The sequence below is a fragment of the Caenorhabditis briggsae genome (genome assembly GCF_000004555.2).
Source record: "Caenorhabditis briggsae complete genome, chrV, whole genome shotgun sequence".
In the NCBI taxonomy this organism is placed as follows: domain Eukaryota; kingdom Metazoa; phylum Nematoda; class Chromadorea; order Rhabditida; family Rhabditidae; genus Caenorhabditis; species Caenorhabditis briggsae.
Window position 1 is genome coordinate 15046319 of NC_013488.2, and position 10369 is coordinate 15056687.

Below are 10369 nucleotides of genomic sequence, written 5' to 3' on the forward strand. Positions count from 1 at the left end.
AAAATAAGCTAATCTCTCTTTGTTGGATTTTCACAGAAAAGTTGCCAATTACAAAAATGAAGCTCAAGTTTTGTTTAGTACACTCTGAACTTTTCAGACAAATAAAAACCTCTAGACTATTTTCTCAGCACTTCAAAGTCAACCATTTCCTGGAAAAGTAAAAATATGATATATTTCGGTCCAGTACTGTAGTTTATTTTATGATTCTGATCATTGGTGCCTACATAATGATTGGAGTCATTTAATTTGGAATTCATTTATTCATAGGCAACGAAAAGTTTTTAAAGATTTGATTTATTCATTTTGAAACAATAAGCTTGATCTTTTGTTTCGATTTCAATTCCCATACAAAATACAAAAAATCTGAATTTCGAATCGTGTGACTTGTGTGGGCCAATACATCGAAAGTTCTCCACTGTAGTCTGTGTCTCATGCCCTTTTTGTGTCTCTGTTATCAACCAACTCATTTTGTATGCGCTCATTTGATAGTTCTAACAGAACGATTTTTTATTCGTTATGTTTTTTCAAACTTTTTTAGTAGTTGTGATAGCGAACACAGCACTTTCCCAGAGGATTCTCTTATCGTAAGTTCTGATACTTTTGCTCGAAAATCTCCAGAAATTCGCATTTTGCAGAACCGGTGAAATCGAAGGCAAAACCCTTAACGCAACATATTCTCCATTAGGAAATCAATCCGCAATTGTGTTTCTTGGTATTCCATATGTCGCTCCTCCGTTGGGAAATCTTCGATTTCATAAACCGAAACCACCAATTCCATGGAAGGGAATTCTGGAGACGAAAGCATACCGTCCAGCTTGTATGAGTAATGCCACGTAAGTTTTGTTGCTTATTGACCTTGAAAAGAAATTTAGAAGGTCACAGTAACTATAAAAGTCAGAGATCAGGCAGGACATCAGACTCAAAACTGTATTGATTAGTTGTTTCCGTGAAAATGAGTTTTTAGATAACAAATTAATTTTTGAACACAGTCTACTGATAAGAGTAAGAGCACTGAGGTGGCAACAAATATCAAACAAATTTTGAAAAGTTGTGTTGCCAAGTAGAGAAGGATAGAGTTTATGTTGGATGTATTAGGTTGCTCGGAAAGTCCTTTCCTTTTTTGGCGTTAGATACGTTCAATGTAAAAAAGTCAAAACGATAAAGGATGAATTGGAGGTAATAACCATTGTTATCAATGACTGTCTGTCAACGTTCCATTAAATTGTGGATTCCTTCTTTCCAGAACTCCGGTCACAGCGAGTTCAAAATCAAGCCAACCCATTTTTGATATCCTGTTTTAAAGTGAATTTTTGTCAATCAAGATGACGTTAGAAGTGGCTGGATGGGTAATAATCAGAAAGTAGAAGGTAAGAGCTATACAGTGGATAAGACAGAATCCTATAGCCACATCCAGCGAGATCGGTGTGCGTCTTCCTTTCCGCATGAGGTTGCGGATTCCAATTTTCAAAATAAACGTTTGTGTATCTCTCTAATGGAGATCCACATAGAGTCTGAGTTATGTCACCTGACAAGAATAGGTATCGGTCGTAAAAGTAACACTATCATCTGGCAGCTCCCAATACTCCATTCTTTGCTAGATCACCGTACCGACAACATCTCATTTTTAACATGAATTTCACGTTTCGGGACGTCTGGTGGTTGAGCACTTTTGTCAACTCACTTGGTTTGTAGTTTATTGTAATCATACATTACCCATTAATCACCACTAGTAATGATTTGATTCCAACATTCATGTGTGCAACGCAGGATGAGAAGATTCAAACGGGTGCCCATACGTGAAACAAAGTTGAGTTGAGACGAAATGTGTGGTCCGTATCTTCCCATTTTTCTGACTTTGCCGAGAGTTCTCAATTTATGGCTTTTTGACAAAAGGCTTGCCACTGATGTACTTTATATATCCCACACAGTTTGAGACGGGTCCCTCTCGATCCCGGCTTTTAATGCATCCAAACCTAACCCCGTTTGCCTTTTGAAAGGGGGATTTTCGTCCAACGAGAATTCTCGTTTTTCCAATTGATGAATCCAGGTTGTGAAGTTTGTTCGAAAGGGTACATCTTCTTTGGTAACCACCACTAATTGGCGATCGATTTCAGCTTATGTGAGATCAGATAGAAATACAAATAAAATGGTAATCCAAAAATGGAAATTATTAGAGGCGAAAACGGTGGGCATATCTTACAACACGAAAAGAGGAGAATGATCTCCGTTGGGGTGTAGACACTATTAGACCTCACCAGCATACTGATAAAACGACAACTTCCTCGCTTTTACCCCGTTTGAAAAGACAAAGTTTGAAAACAACAGATCAAAAATGGAAAGGACTTTCCGAACAACCTAATACTTTAAAAACAAAAATTTGAAAAATCTAAAACATTAGCTTGAATTGAAAGTATAACATGTATGAGTGAACCCATACGAGCAAAATCAATATGGTCCCCCATGTAATGCATAGTGACGCGCGGAACCCGTTAGATGTCCGTAAATTGGGACAATGACCTCCCCCTCATCCCATCCCACAGTATCTATCATTTTATTTTTGAGGCCTTCTACAAGACCTTAAGAACAACTTTTGGAGACCCTGTCCTAATATTTGGGGCAGAGTAAGAATCATAACTGTGTCCAGTCCATCGAAGAAACATGCTTGGAAAGTAAAAGACGCAACTTTCGGGGAGAATGAAAATCATCGTTCATCCTAACAAGGGAAGTTTTTTCAAAAAGTCTTTGATAATTTTTTGAAACTTTTTTGATACAAGTAGTAATTTTGGACAATAACGGCTCAACTTTTTTCGTCCCCATCGGTACCTAGAAACTGAAAAAAAAGCGTCTGAAATTTCACATTACTTGGGACAGGGTTCATTAGTTAAAACTCCAGGGTTTACATTTTGATGTTGTTCGGAAAATTTCAAATGTACTGTTGAAATCATTTTAAATTTTTTTTTATTATAAATAGACTCTCCAGTTTATAACTGAAAAGTTTCACAATTTACCTTTTGAAAAATATTGGCTTGAAAGCATTGATAAAAAGTCGGGAACTATGAAAATAAGATTGAGCTCGTAAAACGATCCTTTGATAATTCTACAGTATTAAAATGTGTTCAGTCGCATTCATAGATGAACCAGAACTAGTAAAGTCAATAGGGTCCTCCATGCATTGCATGGTGACGCGCAGAACCTGTAAGGTGTCCGTACATTAGGATAATGACCTCCCCCTAATTCCACCATACAGTATCTAGTATTTCATCGAGGCCTTCTTGAAGACCTTAAGTATAATTTTTGGAAACCCTGTTCTAATATTTTAGGACAGGGTATAAATCATAAACCATTGACAGTAAACATCGCAACTCTGGCCTGTACTACAGATTTCGAGAATGCGAACTACAGATTTCGAGAATGCGAACTTAATATTTTAAACGAAACTTTCTTTTCCAGGAAAACTTACAAAAACAGTGTTGGCGGACCAATTTCGGAAGACTGCCTCTATGCGAACGTCTTTACGAATGAGTATTGTTTGGAGAAGGTGCTCGAACTTCTTTCAACTAGTATAAATATATCCCGAAATTTCAGAAAAATTGTTCCGTAATGATTGCAATTCATGGTGGTGGTTTCTTATTTGAGTCTGCTTCAGCGTTCAATCCAGAAATCCTTATAAACAATTTTGTTGGACAGAATAGAAATATAGTGGTAGTCTCTCTAAACTATCGTTTAGGAGCTTTTGGATTCGGACACTTAGCTGGGGATGTTGGAGAACGAAATCTAGGTCTTTTTGGTCAGTTAAGGAATAGAGAAGTCAAAAGAAAACCTGTAATTTCCAGATATTCTCGCTGGAGTGAAATGGGTGAGACAAGAAATCCACAGTTTCGGAGGAAATAAGCATAGGATCACTTTGATGGGACATTCGGCAGGTGCTGGCCTAGTTGCTTTGGTGAGTATTTCAGAAAAAAAAACTAGTAAAAAATGTTTACAGTTTTCCATCTCTCCCTTGACGAAAGGATTGATTCATCAACAAATTGTAATGAGCGGTCCTCTAACGAATCTTTCAAAGAAGTCAAACTACAAAGCAATGACAAAAGTAACACAAATCGTTGGGTGTTTGCCAGAAGATGTCGGATTCGAGCCATTGTCGAAGGTTCAGTTGAAGAAAGTGAGTGTTAAAAGCATTAAAAAAGAAGCTGTAATTCTAATTGTAAGAACTACCACTTTTCGAGTAGTTCTAATATTCCAAATGTAGGAAATACTGTGGCTTTTATAACAAAATTTCGGAATTATCTGAAAGGGTACCATGTTCTAGGCATATTCTTGTCTCCGTTCAAAATCGGCACAAGAAATTTTGGATGCGGAAATGTTCGTTATGAGAGACACAACTTACTATTTTGGAGCACCTCATGTTGATGGAGAGGTACGTCTCTCTTTCCAAGTCTCTCATTTTCCGTAATTGACCATTTCAGTTTATCATAGACTACCCTGACCACATTTTCCAAGATAAATCAGTCTTCCCAATTAACACTATGCTTGGGACCACCACAGCCGAGCTTCGAGATAGCATGTAATGCAAAAAAACATCAATAAAATGATCCTAAACGTTCCGATTTCAGATATATCAATGATCCAAAAAATGCAGACAAGAAGGAAGAACTTTTGCAAAATATGTGCGAACATATTGGCTTTGAAATTTACAAGGAGCCGGAAAGATTTGTGGATCAGTGTGTGAAAAATTATGGAAATGCTACGCAAGCCCAATACTTGTCTGATGACATGGAATTCTATTCGAGAGCTATCAGCACAGCGAATTTACATTTGAGTGAGAACACTAAAGTTTATTTGTACAGGTTGTTATAAAAAGAGTTACTGTATCTCTATTGTATTTTTTACAGTTATGCCTACAGCGGAGCCGGACGTGCATTCAACAAGTATCTGAATGTTCCATCCCCACATCATTCTGAAGATTTGATCTACGTTTTTGGAACACATCGAGGTGTATTTGCTCCGAAAGACTATATCATTGAGCAAATCTATACTGGAATGTTCGCCAATTTTATAAATTTTGGAAATCCAACATTATCTGAAGATCAGCCTTGGCTACAGTATACCAAAGAAAAACGAGAGCATTTTGTGATTAACTTTGATGCGAATTTTACAATGCCAGGAATGAGAGAGTTATATTATACGAATGCGATGAACTTCTGGCAGTCAGTTTTTTCTTGATTCCTAAAGATAAAACATTTTTTAGCAATGCCGGTGAAAAAACCTTCCGTGAGCACTTCTCTAAATCGCTTGACACATTTCATATTGTCAATTTGAACACTCCAATTGTTTCTCATATCGATGGAATCTCAACAGATGTGGATAAAACATTCGAGCAGACTGAAATTTTGTTTAGTGAAAGGGAGCAATTCTTGGCAGAATTGAAATTGAAGAGAAATATTGGGAAGGTGGCAGGAAATGGATGGGGACGAGAAGCGGCTGCAAGAATTGTGCAAAGAGAAGCTGAGCTGGAAGAGAACGGAGGTGGAATCAGTGAGTTTCGTTTTCGGAATTCGAGAGGTCCCTTTTAGTACTTATGTCCTCTGAGACAGACTTTGAGATGACTTTTGGACCATTCTAATTTTTCCATTTCAATGTATGATGGCTCAAAAAATAAAGCTATGAATAAATTGAGCAGAAAGTCAATATTCCACAAATATGTTAATTGTCATGTGAGCGTCATGTTACACTAGTATTGCCATAATGACAGACGTTTTTCTTAGGATTCGTAGAAATCCTGCAACAGTACGATTTTTTGTTTGATCTACATCTTATAAGATACACTTGATTTTTGTGGAATCACCGAATTCTACGACAAATTGGCGAATTTTTGAAAAATCTGTCTCAAATTTTGAGTTTTTCGAGTGAAATCACCACCTCACAATTTTCTCAACTCGGCTATTCACTTTCGGACGGTTTTTGGATTACGGCAGCTTCATTTCTGTGCAAACACCAGATTTTACGTCAAATCACAGACTTTTTGACAAAAGTATCAGAAATCTCGAATTTCTGCTTGAAGCCAATTATCAGAACTTTTATATGCTCGTCTGATCCTTCTTTGACGTTATTTGGATTACGGTAGCTTGGTTTCCGTGCAAACACCAGATTTTACGACAGAATTTGAAAATTTTGAGATTGGCGCACACAACTGTTGCCAGGATCTTCTTAACGCGCTGAATTTGAAAAATTAGGATAACTGTAGTTCAGTTTTTGTGTGAACACCAGATTCTACTACAAAGTTCCAAAATTCTGAAAATCTGACAACTGTAGCAATTTTTTGACCTGTGAAAGAGAATGTTCAACTTTAAGTTTGAGTTGAATCATTTTTGATATTTCAGAGCGAGGAAATTGTAATCTTAAAAAATCTGAATGAAAAATATAATTCGATTTTCCAGATATTCTGCTAATAATTTTCGCCGGAACTCTCGTCTTCGGAATCCTCTACGTCACCATATCCCATTTCTGCTTACATCACCGATCTCGTGAAGGCTATCAACTTCTCAAGTGACCCCAGTTTGAACCTTCTCTGAACCGAAATTCTCTCTAAAAATAAATTGATATTATCATCGAGGGATCTCCTCTCGACAGCTGATACGTTTTCTGATGGCATTTCTCATCGGGGAAAAGTTGTAACACAGAACTTTTACATTTTAGTACAACACACACACACACATTCATTTATATTTCTGGCGGGAGACGAGGGAAAAGAGAGAAGGAGAGGACCATTAGAACAGAAAGTCAAGCACGGATTAAATTTCGGCGTGGCGTGAGCTCCTTCTCTCTCTCTCTCTCTCTCTCTCTCTCTCTCTCTCTCTCTCTCTCATCAGAATCTTCTTTCATTCAGTTCAGTGTGTAAACTGTTTCGAACTTTTCCCCCTTTCTCTCTTTTTAATTATTCAATCCCTTCTTTTCATTTTCTCATCTTGAATATACTTGTAGAAGTGGTCTTGTGCCTTTTTTCGCTCTACTTTGGTTAATGAAAAAGGGCAATTTGTTGAGATTCGGTTTTTATAAGATTGGCTTGATCCAAAAGATGTAACAATGTAACAATTTTATGAGGTCAAGTTTCAATTTTTCAGTTTTTCGATTGTGGATTTAAAATAAAATAAACCAGTCGATTTCCGCCGCCTGTCGGCGGCTACAAACTCCTGGCTTCACTAAAACGTTTGAATCTCCAAATCGGAGAGAATCAGAAGACGAAGTTTTAGTTGATTGTGTTGTCAACTTTCATAAACTGGAGTGACAGTCTGCTTATGCGCCTTCGGGGCTAAACCTTCTGGCTCCCGCTTACAACACTCTTAACCGATTGAGTTTGGGCTTGGTCAGATAAATCAGAAATGTGACTTAGTTGATACACGAACTGTTCAAAATTTCCAAATTTTTAGAACTAATAATTTTCCTGAATTCCCGAATATCTTTAAATTTGACAACTTATAATTTTTCAGAAGTTTCGAAATTCAGGAGTCCTGAATTTTCGGAACTGCGATTCTAGAACTCAAAGATTTTTCTATTAAAATACTTCATTTCAGAACTCATAATTTCTGAAATTTCGTATTTTCGAGTTTCCGTATTTCCGACTTTCTGAGATTCTACTTCACAAATTCCCAAAATTAAAAATTTTAACACGAATCAGATTTTCAGAATTTTCTCTAAAACACATTTCTGAGTTTTTGATTCACAAAGTTTATGAATTTCCGAATTTTCTAAATTCCGAATTTGGGGTTTCTGATATTTTGAACTTCTGAGTTTCTGGTTTGTCTGGTTTTTTGCTTTCGAGATTTTGGATTTTCAACATTTCGAGTGTTCTAACTTTCAAATTTCTTAATTTCGTAATATTCCGAATATCTGAATTTTTATACTTCTGAATTTCCGAAACATTGGACATTTGAATTCTCTGATTTTCAAACTTCAAAATTTCCGAAGTTTCAAATCTCGGTATTTTTGAGTTCCCGTTTTTCCAATTTTCCGAATTTCTGAATTAGAATTTTAGAATTTCAGAGTGAAACAAAAATGTTTGAAGCATAGGAATGGTTAGAAATTTCGCATTTTCGAAAAAAATCTTAGAATCTTAGAATCTTAGAATCTTAGAATCTTAGAATCTTAGAATCTTAGAATCTTAGAATCTTAGAATCTTAGAATCTTAGAATCTTAGAATCTTAGAATCTTAGAATCTTAGAATCTTAGAATCTTAGAATCTTAGAATCTTAGAATCTTAGAATCTTAGAATCTTAGAATCTTAGAATCTTAGAATCTTAGAATCTTAGAATCTTAGAATCTTAGAATCTTAGAATCTTAGAATCTTAGTAGAATCTTAGAATCTTAGAATCTTAGAATCTTAGAATTTTAGAATCTTAGAATCTTAGAATTTTAGAATCTTAGAATCTTAGCCTCTTAGACTCTTAGAATCTTAGAATTTTAGAATCTTAGAATCTCCAGAATCTTACCCAACAAAAAAATCCTCCAAAAAAGTTGTTGTTGTGTTGCAAAAAATCCCTCACACATTCCTTTCAAATCAACAAGTTGGTTCAATTAGTATCTCCAGAAATACGGAAATCTGGAGCCACTTTACAATTTTATTTTGCATGGATTTAAAATCTTAGAATCTTAGAATCTTAGAATCTTAGAATCTTAGAATCTTAGAATCTTAGAATCTTAGAATCTTAGAATCTTAGAATCTTAGAATCTTAGAATCTTAGAGTCTTAGAATCTTAGAATCTTAGAATCTTAGAATCTTAGAATTTTAGAATCTTAGAATCTTAGAATTTTAGAATCTTAGAATCTTAGAATCTTAGAATCTTAGAATCTTAGAATCTTAGAATCTTAGAATCTTAGAATTTTAGAATCTTAGAATTTTAGAATTTTAGAATCTTAGAATCTTAGAATCTTAGAATTTTAGAATCTTAGAATTTTAGAATCTTAGAATTTTAGAATCTTACCCAACAAAAAAATCCACCAAAAAAGTTGTTGTTGTGTTGCAAAAAATCCCTCACACATTCCTTTCAAATCAACAAGTTGGTTCAATTAGTATCTCCAGAAATACGGAAATCTGGAGCCACTTTACAATTTTATTTTGCATGGATTTGGATTCTCTCTTCTTTTTTTTCTTAAATCTCGCCATTAGATGTGCAAAGTTTGAACTTTCTAAATTTAGAAAATCCGATGCATCCGCATATTATTCACATATTCTAGCATTATATACAGAGAGTTCCAAATCGGGAATATTTTATTAGATGACTTCAGAATCTCATTTTCACAGTTTGCACACACATTCCTGCATTAGTCATCCCCTTTAGAGAGTTCCATCGAACTTCTTGGACCATTGGTTCTTTCAAAAAAAAACTCATTGGAGTTCTTTGGCTCATTTTTTTCATTCTCCTCCAGTTTCTCTTTTTCGTCTTTCTCGAATTTCATCAGAAAAAGAAGAATTTCAAACATTTCTGCAATATGGTGGATGGATATCGAAAAGGATGGGGAGGCTGTGTGGGGGATTTATAAACATCTTATTGGTTCTTTGGAGCCGTTTTTTCCTTCTCGTTCAATCCAATAAATCTCCACACATTTCGTGTTTTTTCTCCCGCCTCTTCCCTATCCTTATTTCCGTCCATTTGCCATATAAACTTTGCAATCTTTCTCTGATTTATATGATTGCTCAGTCCGCCGAGAAAAGTTTTGCAAGGTTTTTTTATAGAGATCAAAAATCACAGTTTTTCAGAAATGGTTTTTTTTCAGAATTTTTCTGATTTTGCGGTCTCCTGATAATATCGTATTACGAAGATTTTTTTTGCTTACTGTATTCTTAAAATTGCAGGTTGTAAATTCTAAAGTTGTAAATGGAATTGAATCTTGAATTTTTTTCCAGACTCCGTAGTTTAGATTTTTTCTAAAAGCCGCGAAAAATTTAGAATCTTCTCGGCCCTCATAGTTAGAAAATGACCCTGACATTCTATAATTTTAAGTTTCCAAATTTTATTAAACACTGTATTTCCTCTAATAGACACCACTCATATATTTACACTTCGACCTCAACTACCGTAGTACCTGTAACAGAAGGGCTTTCCCACTGTAACGTTTGAGCCAATTTATCTTGGTACCTGTCAAAGATATCAAACAGTGGTCAACTAATAAACTGCTCATCATAATATCAGAATTGTTTTTCCAGTTGACAAAATTTTGATATCTTTGACAGGAACCGAGATAAATTGGCTCAAATGTTAGGATCATTCAATTAGAGTGTTCACGGTAGTTGCAATTTGAGCTCAATTATCTCGATAACTATGAAATTTATCAAAAATCTGTCAACTGATACAATCTTTATCATGATCTCATT

General features: G+C 35.3%; 1 protein-coding gene and 1 non-coding gene across 2 annotated transcripts; both read left to right on the forward strand.

Moving 5' to 3' along the window:
- Window positions 1-516: 516 nt before the first annotated feature.
- On the forward strand, window positions 517-6550 carry CBG04745 (the record flags this gene model as incomplete). The annotated part of the gene is made up of 12 exons (XM_045238172.1): window positions 517-584; window positions 636-833; window positions 3451-3538; window positions 3586-3787; window positions 3834-3943; window positions 3986-4204; window positions 4310-4417; window positions 4467-4564; window positions 4614-4847; window positions 4893-5207; window positions 5249-5535; window positions 6438-6550. 12 exons carry the CDS (start codon window positions 517-519, stop codon window positions 6548-6550), a joined length of 2040 nt encoding a protein of 679 aa, XP_045092753.1.
- On the forward strand, window positions 2561-2604 carry CBG25132. Its single transcript, XR_006672602.1, has one exon. It is a non-coding gene; the product is annotated as an RNA transcript CBG25132 (non-coding RNA).
- Window positions 6551-10369: the final 3819 nt, after the last annotated feature.